This window comes from Triticum dicoccoides, chromosome 6A (assembly GCF_002162155.2).
Source record: "Triticum dicoccoides isolate Atlit2015 ecotype Zavitan chromosome 6A, WEW_v2.0, whole genome shotgun sequence".
In the NCBI taxonomy this organism is placed as follows: domain Eukaryota; kingdom Viridiplantae; phylum Streptophyta; class Magnoliopsida; order Poales; family Poaceae; genus Triticum; species Triticum dicoccoides.
The window spans coordinates 151,040,086-151,057,686 of NC_041390.1; the positions used below are offsets into that span (position 1 = coordinate 151,040,086).

The 17,601-nt window shown below is 45.3% G+C and overlaps 1 protein-coding gene across 1 annotated transcript; it reads right to left on the bottom strand.

Moving 5' to 3' along the window:
* Window positions 1-3,667: 3,667 nt before the first annotated feature.
* LOC119316354 lies at window positions 3,668-7,761 on the bottom strand. Its single transcript, XM_037590672.1, has 4 exons — window positions 7,271-7,761; window positions 5,020-5,094; window positions 4,647-4,787; window positions 3,668-4,518 (listed from the first exon to the last, which is right to left on the bottom strand). Exons 1-4 carry the CDS (start codon window positions 7,442-7,444, stop codon window positions 4,171-4,173), a joined length of 738 nt encoding a protein of 245 aa, XP_037446569.1. The 5' UTR covers window positions 7,445-7,761; the 3' UTR covers window positions 3,668-4,170.
* Window positions 7,762-17,601: the final 9,840 nt, after the last annotated feature.

Here is a 17,601-nt window from a genome sequence, read left to right on the forward strand (position 1 = left end):
GCTATGTGTCCGATTTGCAACTGTGAAGAGGAAGACTCTTTTCACACCTTCTGCTCATGCATTAATGCAAGGCGACTATGGAGAGAAGTGTTGATTGTATGGGACCTTCCGGATTTTACAAAAATAATGCCAACAGGAAGAGAATGGTTTGTTCAGATAGTTTCAGATTTGAATGAACATGTACGGCTAAGACTGATGATGCTACTTTGGCGTATTTGGTATGTCCAAAATGAGCTAGTTCATCATAAACCTGCGCCACTAGTGGACGTCTCTTGCCGCTTGATCCCAGCCCTTGGGCTCCTCCTGTGGCTGGTAGGGTAAAGCTGAACACCGACGAATCTGTGCTAAATGGAGTAGCAGGTACAGGTATGATTCTTAGAGACCATGTCGGCAATATCATTTTTAGTTCCTGTAGATATTTGTTTTCTTGTAATGATATACTTGAGACAGAGATCATGGGCATTCGAGAAGGTCTCTCACTAGCATTACAATGGAGCAATTTGCTTGTTGATGTTGAATCAGACAACTTTGAAGCAGTGAAGATGATTCTTACTGGGGACATGAATAGATCAAAATATGCTTTTCTAATAGAGGAGATCAAAGCTAGTCTGATCGAGCGTAATTCTTGTATTACTCATGTTGTGCGCAGCAAAAATAATGCTAGTCACTTTTTGGCAAATTTTGGACGATCGCATGCCGAACTGTTGTGTGGCTTGGATCGGGTCCTGATGAACTCCTCGACATTGCCGGTCATGATTATAACCCTGGATAGTTTTGAGTAATACAAGTATTATCTTGGAAAAAAACTTGTAATTAATTGAGAATTAATTATCGTTCCTGACTGGCAAAAATTAAGCGCACGCATGACATAGAACTGAGCTTGGCTCGGCTCGATCACGAAACACGACGTGCAAGTCGGGCGGAAGATGGGAGCGCGCGGGTATCACTCATCTTCACAAGCTCCAATAGCACGACGACTTCCCGACTGTCTATTACAATAAGTTGTGTCCGACTCCGGCGAGGGAGGGGTGATGATGGGCGGCATGCCGTCGGCTCGCTTCAGTGATTGTAGTCGTTGCTAGGTGGTCTACAGATTTGGATGTAATTTTTATTATTTCCAGTGTTCGTTGTACTGTCATGATAGAAAATGAATAAATTGAAAGTTTTCTTGTAAAAAAGAAGAGAATCTATTTTGAAAAGGCCCAAACTTCCCACGTAGGTCTTTACATATTTTTTTCTAAAATAGTTTCATGGCTTGAATACTATCCTATACTTGAACTGATTCTAGGTCACGTAAATCTCATATATTTCCATTCATATGTTTTCAAGTTGATGGAGCTCAATTGCTCAAACATGACGAAACAATTAGACCCGTGACACTTACCCGTTCAACATGGGGAAGTGATAAGCCATGAAAGTTCAAACTGGAACGACCATACCCCGTGCTCCACATTGTACGGACGCATTCATAGTGCCCTGGACGACCGCGGCTGAACTGATATGCGTCGTGCCGTTCCTTCCTTCCGGATCACTGAGACTAGTTACAATGGAAGTAACTTAACTAGTAGCATCACACGTTTCAATACAAAATTACTTATATGGCAGCTAATTAATAAGAAGAAAGGGGTTTGAGGTAACTTAGATACTACCTTCGTTTCAGTTTACAAGTCTTGCGCGTATACCTAGGTTACCAATTTTAACACCCTAATATAAACTATATAACACAAAAATTATATCTTTTAAAAGTAGAAACTCCGAAGTTTATGTTGATATATTTTTGTAATATATGACTTGTATTAGGTTGATCAAATTAACGACCTAGGCGTACGCGCACGCCCTGTAAACTGAGAGAGAGGTAGTAGTAGTTACTGTAACATCACACATTTTAAGGCATAATGAATCCATAGCCTAATAAATGAACTCTTTCTGATACTCTCTCCTTTCCGGTTTATAAGGCTCAATTCAAAAATCTCACCAACCAAGGTAGATGATGAGTGGTGGAATCTTTTTTCTAGTTTGCAAAAGCACCCAATTAATGCTCTTATTTTCCTCAAAAAATTATGTTTACGAATGCATTAATTGCAATGAATGCATGCATAAAGTGCATGCATTGGTCAGTTTTCTCTTAATACTTGCATGCAATGATTTAATGCACCTTGAAGTCTGAACATGTGATAGGGAACAACCAAATTGAGCCTTATAAATGAAAAAAACTAAAATTTTGAGATAAACCCTATAAACTAGAAAGGAGAAAATATCACTTATATGTTACTACCCACTATGAAGCTAGTAACATAGACTAGTAATATCGGCAAGTTACTACTCTATGTTACTCCCCATTGTGAGCAGTCTGAGGCAAGTGGAGTCGCGTATCTTGATCGCGGCTACTTTAAGACTATGTAGCTCAAAATTATGGCAAAAAGAAAAGCCCTCAAAATTATGGCAATCAATTACTCCCTCTGTTTGCTTTTACTCCGCATATAAAATTTGGTCAAAGTCAAACTACATAAAGTTTAACCAAATTTATATAAAAAAATATGAACATCTATAATGCTAAAACTATATAGTATAAAAATGCGTTTCATGGTGCATCTGATAATATTGATTTCATATTATGAATGTTTATGTTTTTTAATAAAAAATTAGTCAAACTCTATGAAGATTGACTTTGACCAAACTTTATATGCGAACTAAAAAGAAATGAAGGGAGTAGCAGTAACGGGAGTCTATCTTTTCGTTTGTGTGTGTGAAATTCGGAAGGCCAAGGTTGCAAAGCAGCATGGATTGCGAGGTACGGAGGCATAGCAGCGTGAGAGTGAGATAGATCCGATTTTCCGCGGCGAGAGCAGCCAGCGACAAGAGTCAAATGGGTGGTTATGCGTCCCTCGGCCAATAATTTATGCGATTTTGTCCGGTGTTTTGGCTGCGATCCTCTCGATCGCCCCGACAGGGCCCGCGCTCCCCGATGGTGTGTTGGGATCGCCTCGGAATACGTGGAGAGTTGCCGGCTGACGGCTCCTGCATACTAGCCCAGCTTGCTAAATTGCCATGGCGCCGAGCCGTGTGTAAAGGAACATCTTATGTACTATCAAATCTTATGCGAACTAAAAAGTACTGGAGGGAGTACTCTAGCCCACCTTGCCAAATTGCAATTTCTTTGGTAAGGCAAACATTTATTTTCTTTTTGCGGGACAAACATATTTCTTTGGTCGGTCTTGGGCTCTTGGCCCTAGACTGCCAGCTCATCTGCCGACTGTGGTCGACCTAGACGGAGCTCGTCGCGACAAGGCGAGGCTGATAGGAGTAGGCGACATGGGACTAGACGGGGGCAACTCTTTAAAGTGGCAAGCAAAGCACAATGACAGTAGAAACAAAACAAACACAATTCCGCGAGACACTCATTTCCCGCCAGTACCTTAACCGAAGACTTTGGACGGGAGCCGGAGGCCGTGTATCAGTATCACATGCCGGCCGAATTAAAGCAACCAACCATCCTCATAGAACCGTGCATGCATACCATACCAGCAGCAAACAGCTCTCAAACTCAACAAGCCAAAACCAGTGGACTTCAAGCCATTTGTTTGCAATTTAAACAAGGCAGCAGCAGCAGCAGCTTGAGATGTACTGGTAGCACCAGAACTGTGGAGGGAACACAACACAATGGATGTACAAAAACATGAACAATTCACACATATATATGGGGGATGTATATATGGTTAGGGGGTGTGGACGCCCCTGTTACATCATAATACAAAATTGGTAGGCACCCTTGTGGGGAGCCTGCATGCCTGCCCTCCTGCATGCATTGTGGGCCCCGCACAAGCACCCGTGCCTACCTAGGCCATGTAACAGGGGGAACCGCTTTCCCCATTCTTCTCTCTTCCTCTCTTCTCTTCTCGTCTCTTTTCTCACCAAAACACTTTCTCGCCTAGCTACGGCTCCTAGAAGTGGCCCTCCATCTCGATGGATCACCATCAGGCCCCTCCCAAACCAACCAGGCACACACACTCTACATAGGACTATAGCACACACACCACTACTAATATAATGCTCCAGCTACGACCGCCAATAGGGGACTAACACTGGCTAGCTACGGGAACTAATTAACAGCATGGTGACACATATATAGGGGGGGTTGGGGTGGGGCGGGGCATGCAAACGTGGGAGTTCTCAGGCTAGGGGGGATCGGGTGGGTGCACCCTTCCTCCTGCTGCCCAGTGACAGCACCATCTTGGGGAAGAACCCTCCCCCTTTCTTCCTCTTCACCACCGCCGGCTCGCCGCCGCCGCCATGGCCGTTGCCGTTGCCGTTGCCGGCATTGTCGCTGGACCCGCCGCTGCCGCCACCGTACCCGTTGCGGTGGTGCAGCGGGTTCTCAAGGATGGAGTTGGGCGTGACCTGCCCCGAGTCACCGTCGCCGACGTGGAGGTTCTCGAAGCGCGGGAAAGGGAGCTCGTCGCCGGCGCGATACAGCAGGATATTGGACAGGTCCCCTCCCTGCTCCACCACATGGTCCACCTGCACGGACACACGCACGCACGCGCACATAGGTAGATGATTCAGCATGGAATGCTACTAAAGATTTGTTTATCTCCGACGGGACAATTAGGCAGTGATTAGTGCTACTTAAGCATTTGATTAATGACCTTGCAGGAGAGGCAGCAAAAGTGGAAGGGCTCCTGGAGGATCCTGTCACATGTGAGGCAGACGTTGCCGGAGCCCTTGAATGGCCTGGACTGAGGCCTCGGCTTCAGGAAGATAACCTTCGCGCTGTTGATCGTGTAGGGCTGAGACACACATGCATATACAGTTAATCAATACAGCATATACAGTTAATCAATACAGTATGAAGTATCATCAAGCCAAATACTTCCTCCGTAAAGAAATATAAAAGCATTTAAATGGCTATTTTAGTGATCTAAACAGTGTTATACTATTTCTTTACAGAGAGTACTACACTGCTACTGGTGCATTAGCTCAAGTAAATTAACAGATGTAGTACGTGATTAAGTTAACCACCTGGACATAGGAGCAGTCGATGAGCTTCTCGAGCTCGCCCAGGCGGACGACGTCATTGTACACGTATCGCCGCACCTGATTACATACACATACATGCAGCAAAAATGAGAAAAAACACTGGGATCAGAAGAACAGCCCTATTATGCTTCAAGATTCGTGCAAGTAGTAGAGTAGTGCGGGTGATTAGCCAGAGAAGGGCAGTTCCGGGATTAAAAACAATCCTAGAAGCCAGTAGTAATAAGGTCGCGGTACTGATGCCGATGCTCCTCCATTGGGCAACACATCAATGGAGGACGACTACGCTTTGACCGTGTGGTCGCAAGGAGGCCCCCCATACCCTACCCAAGCCCACAGCGTGCAATGACCAACCACACAGCATCCACCAGAGCGTATGGCCAAACCAGTGGCCGGACCAGAGGGCACGACGGTAAAAACTCAACCGGAGGGGTTGGTGGTGAATGGTAAAAGATGAGCAGCAGCTGAGGGGGAAGGAGAGCCCTTTTGGTGGCTAGCACTTGACTGTGCCATGAATGAACAGTATCGAGGGAGGCCCCCCCGTCGCAGGGAGGAACAGCATTGTGGCCTTCTTTGGTAAAAAAGACAAGGAGCCCATTTACCACGGCGCACAATATGGTAAATCTTGTTTGCCCCCGCGGTAACAATCCTAAGACGCCCCAATTCTTACCATGCACACCCACCTGCCTGCCTTGCAGATGCGGAAGAGCGCCACCACAAGGGCAGGGCAGGGATCGGATGCGCTTCCATGCATGGCAAAACGGTTTGGATAAACCGGCCTTTAAATGGCAAATCGCCGAGAAGCATGAGGTAATCCAATCACTCTACACAAAAGATATACGATGCTAATGATCGGCTCACTCGGAAAGGTAGAAACATCTTCTTGGGAAGGGAGCAATTTACCACCGCCATCAACATCGCTTTTGCGTCGAATCGAGCGCGGCGATGGTGGAAATGAGACTGTGACGTTGCAGTAAATTATTATTTTGGGTAAGGTGGAAAAGGGGAGCACAATCACAAGTTTGGAAAGGCCCCTTTCCAGCAAAGGGAGGGGGGAAAGCGGCAGTGCAGGAGCATGGACGCAGCGGTGAGAATTCACCGTTATTGTAGGACTATACCCATTTCCAGCGAACGGCCAAGGGGGGCGGTGAAAATTCACGCAAAATTTTCGACCAGGTTCCATCCCATCACATCAGAGTTCTACCCATGCCGGCAGAAGCTGGCCAAATTAGTTGCGATGAAAAGGAAGGGGTTGGGAACCGGCAGGAAGAGGACAAGAAAATTCATTCCTCTTGAGGCAAAAGAGATCAAGAGGATCAAGAGGAGGAGCAAAGCAAACCGCATGCAACAGAATTTATTTTTAAATTAGAAAGGCCATTTCTACTATATTTAATTTTTACCCTATCAATTTACCGAAGAAGAATAATTTGGCAGAGAATCCATCCAGCTGCAGCTGCCATGATTAAATTAAACTAGGCAGTTGCGATTTATGGGGCTGTTGCTTTATGCAGATTAGGTGAGGTGAGGTGATGGTTACATACTACGTACTACTACATGTTGCAATCGCCATCCTAATTCGAGGCCCTGAAAAGTGGCGTATGACCAAGAACTCGCAAGACGACATGGACAAGGACCCGAGCAAGTACAGGAGAGATTAGCATGGAATTCCAAAACGAGAGGGGAGTTCTAAGCTTCAATAATACTCCTACTATCTTAGACAACCACTAGTAGCTAGATGGTGGCCAATAGCAATAGGGCATCACGCGTCCGTCCGTCCGGGCTTAAGCCAAATCTAAGCGAGGAAACAACAGCTCTTGAAAAGACAGCACAGGACAAAACAAAAAGCAATTGGGATGGGTCGATGGATAGATAGACACACCTCCTCTTGGCCTATCTAGTCTGTGTAGCGGCTACCTTGTGCTAATTGATTCATTAGTTTAGTCCAATTCGTCCGGCTACTACTAATTAAGCCCAAACAAGGTAGATTAACTGAGGCATGCAGCACTGATCCTTTGATGATCTCTTCTAGCCTGCTGACAAAGGAAGCAGATCGAGGGCAGAAACTTTGCAAGAAACATGCGAATCGGAAGAAGAAGAGGGAACTAATAAATCAGAACAATTGTACCCAAAAAAAGCATGCATGCAGCAAGAAAATCAACCAATTAAAGAAGATTAACCGTGAGTTCGGGTAAGGCGGAGGATGAAGAAACGAGAGCGATGAGGTATGGAGTCGGACCTGTAGGAGTGGGTGGTGGCGGTGGGCGGGGGCGCAGTGCGGGCAGATGCTGGTGCAGCAGGCGAGGCAGAAGATGTTCTTCTCGTTCTTCCTGCGGCTCTCGTGCGCCTCGCACCCCACGAAGAAGCTCTCCTCCACCAGGCCCCCAACCCACCCGGGCACCCGCATCCCCATCTCCCCCTCCCTCCCCGCCTTGCTCTCTCTCACTGCCTCTTGACGACTCTCTCTCTCTCTCTCTCTCTCTCTCTCTCTCTCTCTCTCTCTCTCTCTGTGTGTTTCTTGGCAATTCTCCTCTTGGTTGGTCTGGTTTGGTTTGATCTCTCTTTTGTTTTCTTGGCAGGCCAATTCTGTCTTCCTGTCTGCCCTCCCTCCCTCTCTCTCTCTGGTTCAGTGGTGGTGGTGGCGCGTGAGGGCGGGGGTGGATGGGGATGTATGTAGATGTGGCTTGTCTTGTTGCAGCTGCGGGGGTGGAGAGAGGAGAGGAGAGGAGAGGGAATGTGCAACGAATCCATCCTTTGGGGGGAGCTATTTATAGTGTGAAAGGGATGAAGAACGGATGACGATGATGGCGGCGACGCCTCCTACAACTCGTTGGGGGTCTGGCCGTCACGGTGCCATGCTACTAGTACAAGTGTTGGTTGGATACGTTCCTTGTTTGAGCAAGGGGAGGGGGGATCTCCTCTCTGGCTGGCATCCACTCTCCGTGTCAAAGCGAAATTCATGCCCCGGTTGGGTGATTTTTTTGGGGGGCATTTTGGTCACCGGGTTCATGGTTCAATTGTGTGATATACTAGTACTTTCTCGTTTTAATCCTTTCAAAATAAAGTTGGTCTGCTACTCTCATTTTCTTGTTATTACCGCTCCATGGCTTGTGAATTACTTCCTCCGTTCCTTTATATAAGGTGTATTTTATTTTTGATAAAATTCCATAATATAAGTTGCATTTCTTCTGATTCTATAAAATTTCGCTTTTAGACCTCTAGGATAAAGGAAAGTATCTCTCCCCCAATTGTATGTATCTTTGCTTGTAAAGAAAAAAAAAAGGGAAAGTATATATCTCCCGATTGCGTGTATCTCTTACTTTTCTAGGTTAAATGATTTACTTGCCACCAATCAATGATTCAGCCAAAGTTAATTTTGTCTTAACTTGTGAATAATTATGTGCCTTAGCCGCCATGCCAAAATGTATACACCTTAAGTAAAGGAATGGAGGGACTATATCTGAGCACAGAAATATTAGTTGAGCTCCGGGGAAAAATTGAGATGATTTTCTTCCGTTTCAGATTACTTCTAGTTGAAGATTTATTTTCCACCCTTCTAGTCCAAGGTTCACAAATACTATAAGATATTTTGAATATTTTAATATGGCCTTCCTTTGTACGAACTGAAATGAGTGATTGAACAAACTGGAATGTTTTTATATACATCTATTTATAAAGAAAAATGCAACTACTTATATTTGTTAACGAAGGAACTAGTATTAGTGGAGCTCGGGGAAGAAGAAGAAAAAAAAATAGAGAAATGGTTTTCTTCCGTGTGAGGTTCCTTCTAGCGGAAGGTTAATTCCCCATGCTTCCAGCGGAAGGTTCGTTTTTCCACTGCACCAGGGTGCCATATCGCCATGATGCATGGAATCTCAATAACATGATGGCCATTTTACAGGCAGCTCGTGGCGGCACTATGCTTGGAAGGGGCATCTATCCTACACGAAATGTAGACAAGGAATATGCGCCCAGGCACAGTATAGTGATCCAATAACCGGACCATGATTTCTGGTCGTCTCCTAAACAAACGCGGAGTTACTTTCTGGTTCAACCTTTCGAAATCTCATCTCGTTTTGCGTCATGCCGTCCTTTCATCCCATCTCCAAATCACGTTTGTTTTGGCCGCTTCTTCTCTCCACTTTGCTCCGCTGGAAAAAAGGCCTCTGCTTTTTATCGCCGGTGCTTTGCCGCGGGGCGCTCGTACTCGTACTCGTGTACCGCCCCTCTGTTTTTTCTCGCCTCTTGTTTTGCATGGCCGTTTGGCTTTTGGTCCCTTTCTTTTCACCCGGCCTTGGACTGTAGCGGGTGAGCGAGTCCTTGGCGGTACAGCTGCACGTCCCGAGACCAGATGAGATGGAATGATGATATTGTACGCGTGATTGTGGTGTGGTTGTGGGGGTGCGTGACGTTGCCGGTTTGCGGATTTGAATGGTTGGTGGTTGTTTTCGGGGAGGCAGGGGCCGGCTGGGCGCAACAACAGAAAGAAAGCGTGGAACAGTGCTGCACGTACGTACGTACGTGCGTACTGCAGACGAGTGAAAAGTGATCGGAATTGGCCGTCGAATGCGCCCGCCATTTATCTGGCTCGTCTTTTTCTTGAATCATGACATTATCCCTTCCCTAGAAGAAATAAAAGACTGCTGAATCGTCAATTGTGCAGCGGCACATGGCCTAACTGCTGAAGCGGCACGGACATTCCCAGAGCACAACGCATGCGGTGAGGAAGGGAGTGGTCGTCGATCATAGACGGCTTGCTGGTACGTACGTACGTACGTAGGAGTACATGTGTGATGGAGTGACCGATCTGGCGTGACGGTGAGAGAGTAGCCATCCCACGCATACGAGTAGCTGCAGCAACCCATTGTCCTCCTTCCCGCCTTTGTGCTTGTCCACAGAATGTGCCTACTCCGTAGAGTCATGGCGACTCAAATCCCATCACCCCTGTCCGTCCCCATGTGTGCGCGTCGTGTTGGTTCTGACACGGCTAAAATGGATTTGAACTAGCAGGAAACTGGGAGCTGGCAGCAGCACACTTTTGTTTTATTGTACAAGAAAAATGGTACGTACAGTGTTGTTTTTCTTTGATGGGTACTTCCTCCGTTCCACAATATAAGCTGTGCTATTAGCATTTTTATTAGAGCATCTCCAATAACATGTGTATATTTAGATGTCTATATAGTCATATAGACAATGGTCTAAAAAAATACTCTCATATACACGTCCAACTTTGCATCAGAATGTCTATATACAGAGACCATGGCATGTGGGCCGTCGCTGGGAAGAAGAAGAAATCATGACTGCAGCTGAGTTTAGACAATGCCTTCACATTGTCCAGGCGTGGACATTGTCGAGGTCGATATAGAGGATGTGTATATTTAGACGACCATATAGACAAGCTGTTGGACGCCTGTTTTGAGGTCGCGTCATGGAAAAACGAGTATAGACATCCATATAGACAAGCTATTGGAGATGCTCTTATAAGTCAAATTTGCGCATGTTTGTCGAAGTTTTTTGGGAAAGAACATTAACATCAATGATAGTGTACCATATTTGTATCATTAGATCCTTCATCAAAAGCATTTTCATATTTTATTCATTTTGTATTGTCGACGCTGGTATTTATATCACTGATTCCTGGTCAAACATAGTACATACGTTTGATCTTCGTGGAAATTTAAGCATCTTATGTTGTGAAACGAAGGGAGTAATGAAAATGTCACGCTGTTAACTTGCTAGAGAAACACTATCAGGAAGTTGGCCGATGCACGGATATCTGCAAGACCGTGACTTCTCTCTTAATCAATAAAAACTTCAAGTCTTCAAGGAGGAAGCTTGGATCAACAAAATCAACATGACCGCCAGCTTCTCCATGACCCACGTTCGTCAATTCGTTGAACTTCGGTTGCCCATCTCGGCGTTCCCGCTCGAGAAGCAGGCGGAAGATGAGATATACTTGGAAGCATGTCACAGATGGTCAATACTCGGCGGCGACGGCTTACTCCGCACAATTCCTGTGAACCTTATACTCTCCTATGGATCACGCGGTTTGCAAGGCTTGGGCATCGCCGAAGGTGAAGTTCTTCGCTTGGCTCGCAATACAAGATAGAATCTGGACAATGGATAGGCCGGCACGTCGTGGATGGTCAAACCGTCATCTTTGCCCCCTATGCAAAAGAGAACAAGAATCCGGGCTACACCTCTTCATCAAATGTCGTTTCACCCTCAGCCTATGAATGTGTGGCTACATCTTGAAGATATTGACACATCTACTTGGCACCTTGAGAACTCTATGAAGAATTGGTGGGTGAATAGATCAAGCAAGAGCACCCCCAATCGAAAAGCCATGGCCTCCCTCGCCATGCTAATTGGATGGACCATTTGGAATCAAAGAAAACGCCTGGGTATTTCAACAAAAGAGTATGCCTCCAACAATATTGCTCAACAACATCAAGTGCGATGCCATCCTCTGGGTAACCGCTGGGGCAAAAAAATTTGGGCACCATCATACTGGGATAGTAACACCTTTTGTTTTTCAGTTATGAGGTGTATTTCAAACTCTATGTTCTTCTTTAATTAATATATAAGACAAATCTTTTGCCTCGGTTTGGTTTCGAAAGAAAGAGACAAGTCTTTTGCCTTGTTTCAATAAAAAAAAGAATGACATTCGAAACGTCGTAGGGTGCCCATAAACAAAGCCCACTTAACTTTTTCATGGGCCTCTTGCTCGTGGCCATTAACAACAGCTCCACCACACTCCTTTGCAATGTTTGCAGTAATTAGCAAGGAGGCACCAAAACGAGTTTTATACTCGTACAAGATTTCATTCGCTCTGCATTCTTCTTAAGTTTGCTGATGGCGCCATTGACGTGTGGTGGATCTGAAGTCTGAAGGAGCCCCTCCTTGCAGTCGGTAAGACGCTGTCATCCACACAAACAGATTAATCAGTACTGGTACTAGAACGTTGCAAGACAAGATGATTCACGATGCCGACTGCCTCTGACAGAGGCCGAGCGAAGGACCGACCGATCCGCCTCATGATCCAGTGACAGAGGCATCATCAGAGGCTTAAGTGCACTCTGGCACGCGACAGTGAGGCTAATCACGGTCGCGTTGCGTTCGAGGAGGAGGGACGGATGTTACTACGGATGTGATGCGTGATGGATCCCTAACTGAAACTTTCGGCTTGAAATGAGAGGCTTTTACAACGCATGGTGGCATGCATGCTCTGACTCCCACTGAACCTGCACGCACTGTGTGCACTGCGTCCGTCTGCGTGCCCCTTTGACCGATGTATTGTTATTCTAGTGCCATCCTCGCACACACTTGGATCTTGCTTCAATTATGGCGGGTACTGCGACAAGTCGAGTTCATGCTCCACATGATTGTGGCATCCAAGAGAAGGAGATCGAGTAGGGGGTAGGGGTTGGCTAACCGGCGGCGTCTAATATGATCGTCGATGTGGTTGGTTTTGATGAACCAAGCATCGCTGAACAGATGGTGTCTCCCACTTTCTCTGAACATAAGTTTCGAGCTGTTCGGGGCGGCGAAAAGTGCAGGGAGACGCTCCTGGCGGTGCTGGTAAAAGCATGCAGTAGTGCTAGTACTATGTACGCCGGCATGCACCCTCGTGTCTGTCTGTGCTAACCCTGAAGGCTGCTCCGTTTTCCTAGAGAGAGCCCCAGCCACCGCCAGCCGCCGTCGACCCCTTCGCCGGCCAGGCGGCAGGCGAACAGGCGATCGCAGAAATCCCCGCAGCGAGACTGTTTGTGCAACAGTTTGCGTCCTGGCGCGATTCGAAACTCTGGAACAGGAGAAGAGGGGGGCGGTCGATGGCTAGGCGAACCTGATGGAGAATGCGGAGATTCAGAGGTGGCTGCGCAGGGCACGGTCGATGTTACACGGCGCTCTTCCCCTCCGTGATACAGCACAGTATGTGGCGCTCGCTGCTTGCATGTGCGTCCGCGTGTTTGCATCCATGCGTATGCGTGTGTGTATGCGACTTCATCTTTTGGTGGTGCCTCATCCATGGGAGGCAGGCAGAGCTGCCCGTCTTCCTCCCCTGGTTTCTGAAATGAAATGTCAGTCCGTGCTGTTTCTGAAGACGATCTTTGGCGTGGCTAGTGCAGCTCATTCTCGTACCCAACACCAATACACCTAGTAAAATAGCCTCGCGTACTACCACGGCAAATCATCGTACATGCATTTTTTAAAAGCTGCAACAGCTTGTGACAAGAGCTACAACATGTAATAACAGAGGAACAAGCTCACTAGGAGCATTGTCAGACCACTCTGCGTCCTATTTAGTTACTTTTTTTTTTGAAAAGGGGGGATTCCCCGGCCTCTGCATCAGAAAGATGCATACGGCCATAACTATTTAGTTACATAGGTCGTAGTAATATCTAACACACACTGGGATCTATTCTATCCCGGCTTGCTTCAATTATATAGTGCGTACGACAGGTCGAGTTCGTGATCGACATGATTGTGGCATCCAAGAGAACGAGTTCAGGTACTACATCGACAAGTAGTAGGAGTTAGCTAACGTGCGGATCGACCTGATTATAGTTTGCTGAAGAACAGATGGAGCAACTTTTAGGTGCCTCCCGCTTTCTCTGAACAAACATAAATTTGGAACGAACTGTTGTTGAGGGCAGTGAAAAGTGCTGGGAGGTCAGATCCTGCTGGTAAAGCAGTGGTGCCATGTAGTTTCTGCATCTCATGTGTATGTGCTGGCGCTGAGGACTGGCCTCGATCGACCCCTTCCCCGGCCAAACGGCAAGCGAACAGCCGCGGCAGGGTCGCAGCGGAACTATACGAGCAGAGTTTCAGAGGTGGCACAGGGCAAGGTCGACGTTCCAAGGGCGCTCTTCCCCTCCGTACGGCAACAATATGTGATGCTCGCTGCTTGCATGTGCCGATGTGCGTGTTGCATCTATGATCTATGCTTGTATGTATGCTATTTGATCTTTTAGTGCTGCCAAATCCATGGGAGACAGGCAGAGCTCATCAACTTCCTCCCCTGATTTCTGAAATGAAAGATCAGTCCATGCTGTTTTTGAAGACGATCTTTGGCTTGTAAAAAAAGGTCTCATTCTCATACCCAGGACCAATATACTAGTAAAATAGCCTCGCGTACTACCACGGCAAATCATCGTACATGCATTTTTTAAAGCTGCAACAGCTTGTGACAAGAGCTACAACATGTAATAACAGAGGAACAAGCTCACTAGGAGCATTATCAGACCACTCTGCAGGTGGTTTAAACTCCAAAAACGCCTTATATTTAGTTATACAGATTGTAGTACTATCTAATTCATAAGCTACAACTTTATTCTCTAAAACGACGTTTAAACAAGGCAATGGAAAATCATTAAGGACGCTCATAACGCACGATCGTTCCCAAGGAAGGACCCCTGGCGCGAACCTTGCCACCTAGATAGATGGTTCGCTCGGAGGTGTGCCGAGGCAAAATATCGTTCGCTATCGAAGGCCTGTCGTGGGACCCTATCCGCGAGATGGGACAAACCCTATCAGAGGAATTTGATACAAAAATAAAGAAAACAACTAAAAATTAAAAAAAAACATGTCTGCCCAAAGAAATGTACGTCAATTCAAAAATGTATTAGGACACACAAAGCGAAAAGTTGCCTCGATATAGATAATAAATTTGCCATGGCATATACAATAAACTTTCCATCAAATATGCAATAAACTTGCCATGGTCCAATAAAAAAACTTCAAAGTAAAAATTGCCATGATACAATATAAAAAATTGGCATGATCTGGAGGAAAAATTGCAATGGCATATACAATAAATTTTTCATGGTCCAATCCAAACAAATTTCACAGGAAAAATTGCCATGATGTAGAGGAAAAATTGTCGTGGTACGTGGCAGCTTTAAGAAAAAAATGTTGTGCATATAATGGCGAAATAAGAAAAAGTTTGTATTGGTCACATGGAAAAAAAGAAAGAAAAAGTTTGTATTGGTCACATGGAAAAATTAGTAAGTTTTTTATCCTCTAAAAATCATGGAAAATATAGAAAAAAATGTAGTAGTCACATGGCAAAATTTAAGAAAATTTGGTTTGTAGATACATGGCGACTTTTGACGGAAATCGTGGTCACGTGGTAAATTTATGAGAGATTGCACTTGTAAAAAGAGAAATTATGATGACATGATGAAATAAATCCACCTATATGGAAATATAAAACTGACATACTATATGAAAAATTGGCCATTGTATGGTCAATGAATTTGCCATGGCAGGAGAAAAAACATGCAAAGTTAAATGTAAATCCCTTGAAAATTTCAAAAATTATGACACGATTAAAACTTGCCATGATATGTACACTTAAAGTTGCCATGTCCTATACAACAAAACTGTCATGAAATTTTTGAAAACCAGGAAATTCATATATAAACACAATTAAAAGTTGCCATGATATATACGCTATAACTCCCATGATCTATGCAAAACCGCCGTTCTAAAATAGAAAACAATATCACACAAATAAAATTTCATATTTTGTTGTGACTTCTATATTTTCTAATCTTTTGCCATGATTTATGAAACAAATCTTTAACAAACTTGCCACGTTGTACACAACACACTAACCCCTTCAAATTTCCATGTGATCAGCCCAAGCATCATCACAACATGTCGTGTTCTACACAACACATTTTCCAAAAATTTCCTTGATAGGTTAGTGTATATAAAACATCCAAGATTGATAGTATAATAGCATGGAACAATAAAAAATTATAGATACATTGAAGACATATCAATGATGTGTCAAAGAGTGGAGTATGGGGGGGGGGGGCTAGGGATCTATTAGTCTTCATCGAGCCAACGCAATCAAGAAAGGTGGTTCGACTTGAGGAGGTCAAGATCGTCATCATCTAGCTCAAGTGGATTATGCACAAGGCAAAGGTTTGTCCTTGATAGGTTTTCTATTTTACCGGTCTCATGGTGCTAGTTGGGAGATCGGGTTATAGGATCGGTAGTCGTACTATCAATGGGGGCTCTCAAGTGAGTAGCTTGATCATATAGTTCGTAGAGAGATCAAACCATTGCATCCTTGGCATCATATTTCATAGTTATTATTTGACTCTTCCCTTTGTGAGGTTTTAGAGTTTGTGTTCGTCTTCTTGTCAAACTCAAGCTCATCAAAAATGGAGTTCGCATCCTTCATCTTTGAGTTTCCGGTGTTCGAGAGTTTGTCGGTTCATGCTTGGGGAAGGTCCTCTTCCTTATCCTATTGGCATTCCTTTTCCATTGCTACTTAGTAATTTATCCGGTCACTGTTGGATAGTACTTTTTGTTATCTATCCAAGAAGCTTGAGTTTACTGATTTTCGAGTCCGTTGCAGTAGTTATAGGAGCTTCAGTATTGGAGCATCCTTCTGTTTTGCTTGGGTAGTTTTTCAGCTTTAAGCGGTAGTATAGCAGTAGTACTGCTATAAGCGGTAGTACGGCTCTCCCGAGTGGTATTACCGCTTTGCGTGGTACTTCCACTTCCTTCTACCGCAATCACTTCCGCTTATTTTTATGCTTCTATTGCCCAATCTGCTGGAGCGGTAGTATTGCTTTAAGCGGTAGTACCTCTCTGGCAGAACTACCGCTCTTGTATTTCATTTTCGTTGGGCTGCGTTGACCTGGCTAAGCGGTAGTTCCACTTGTGCACGTCCAATGCACATAACGGTTGGATTGGGGGGGGGGGCTATTTAAGGTGGTCTTCTTCCCAATGGTTCTTATCCGTTGTGCTCGTGTTTTCCCCCCATTGTTGACCTTCTTTGAGCTTGCTATCTCTCAATCTCTCCAATGATTCTTGCTAGTTCTTGAGGGAAAAGAGAGAGGAGATCTAGAACCACATTTCCACCAATCACTTTCTCCTCTATGTGAGGGGAACCCCTTGGATCTAGATCTTGGAGTTCTTTGTGTTCTCTTATTCGGTTTTCCTCTCATATTCTTCTCTAGCATTAGTTGCTTTTGTGGGACTTGAGAAAGAAGGACTTGGGCACTCTGTATGCCCTTGCCATTACATTTAGTGCATTGGTTTGAGTTCTCCACGGTGATACGTGGAAGTGAAGTTTGAGTAGATTATTACTCTTTGGTGCTTGGTACCCTAGAGATTGTTCCTCTTGGGTGCTTGTAGACGGTTGGTGGTGTCTCAGAGCCCAACCATTGTGGTGTAAAGCTCCGGGCAAGTATCAGGGTCTCCAATTAAGTTGTGAAGATTGCCCCGAGCAATTTTTACAAGTACCGGTGACCGCCCCCAAGGGCCGCCAATTGTACGGGTTTGGTGACCGTCCTCAAGGGCCCTTTAGTGGAATCACGACATCTTTCATTATTCAAGGGCGTGAGGAGATTACGGTGGCCCTAGTGAGTTTTTTGGGAGCATTGTGCCTCCATACCAGTCAAAACGAAGATTAGCATCCGCAAGGGTCTGAACTTCAGGATACATCGTCGTCTCCGCGTGCCTCGGTTATCTCTTACCCTACCGCTTTACTTATGCATTTTACTTTGTGATAGCCATAGTGTTTCATGTTATATATCTTGCTTAGCA

What these genes read in the sequence shown, in the direction of transcription:
- LOC119316354 (XM_037590672.1), bottom strand. Translation starts at nt 7,444, where the DNA reads ATGGGGATGCGGGTGCCCGGGTGGGTTGGGGGCCTGGTGGAGGAGAGC. An exon ending in GCCACCACCCACTCCTACAG is followed by an intron (nt 5,095 to 7,270) that starts GTCCGACTCCAT and finishes GTATGTAATCAG; the next exon opens with GTGCGGCGATACGTGTACAA. An exon ending in TTTGCTGCCTCTCCTGCAAG is followed by an intron (nt 4,519 to 4,646) that starts GTCATTAATCAA and finishes GTGTCCGTGCAG; the next exon opens with GTGGACCATGTGGTGGAGCA.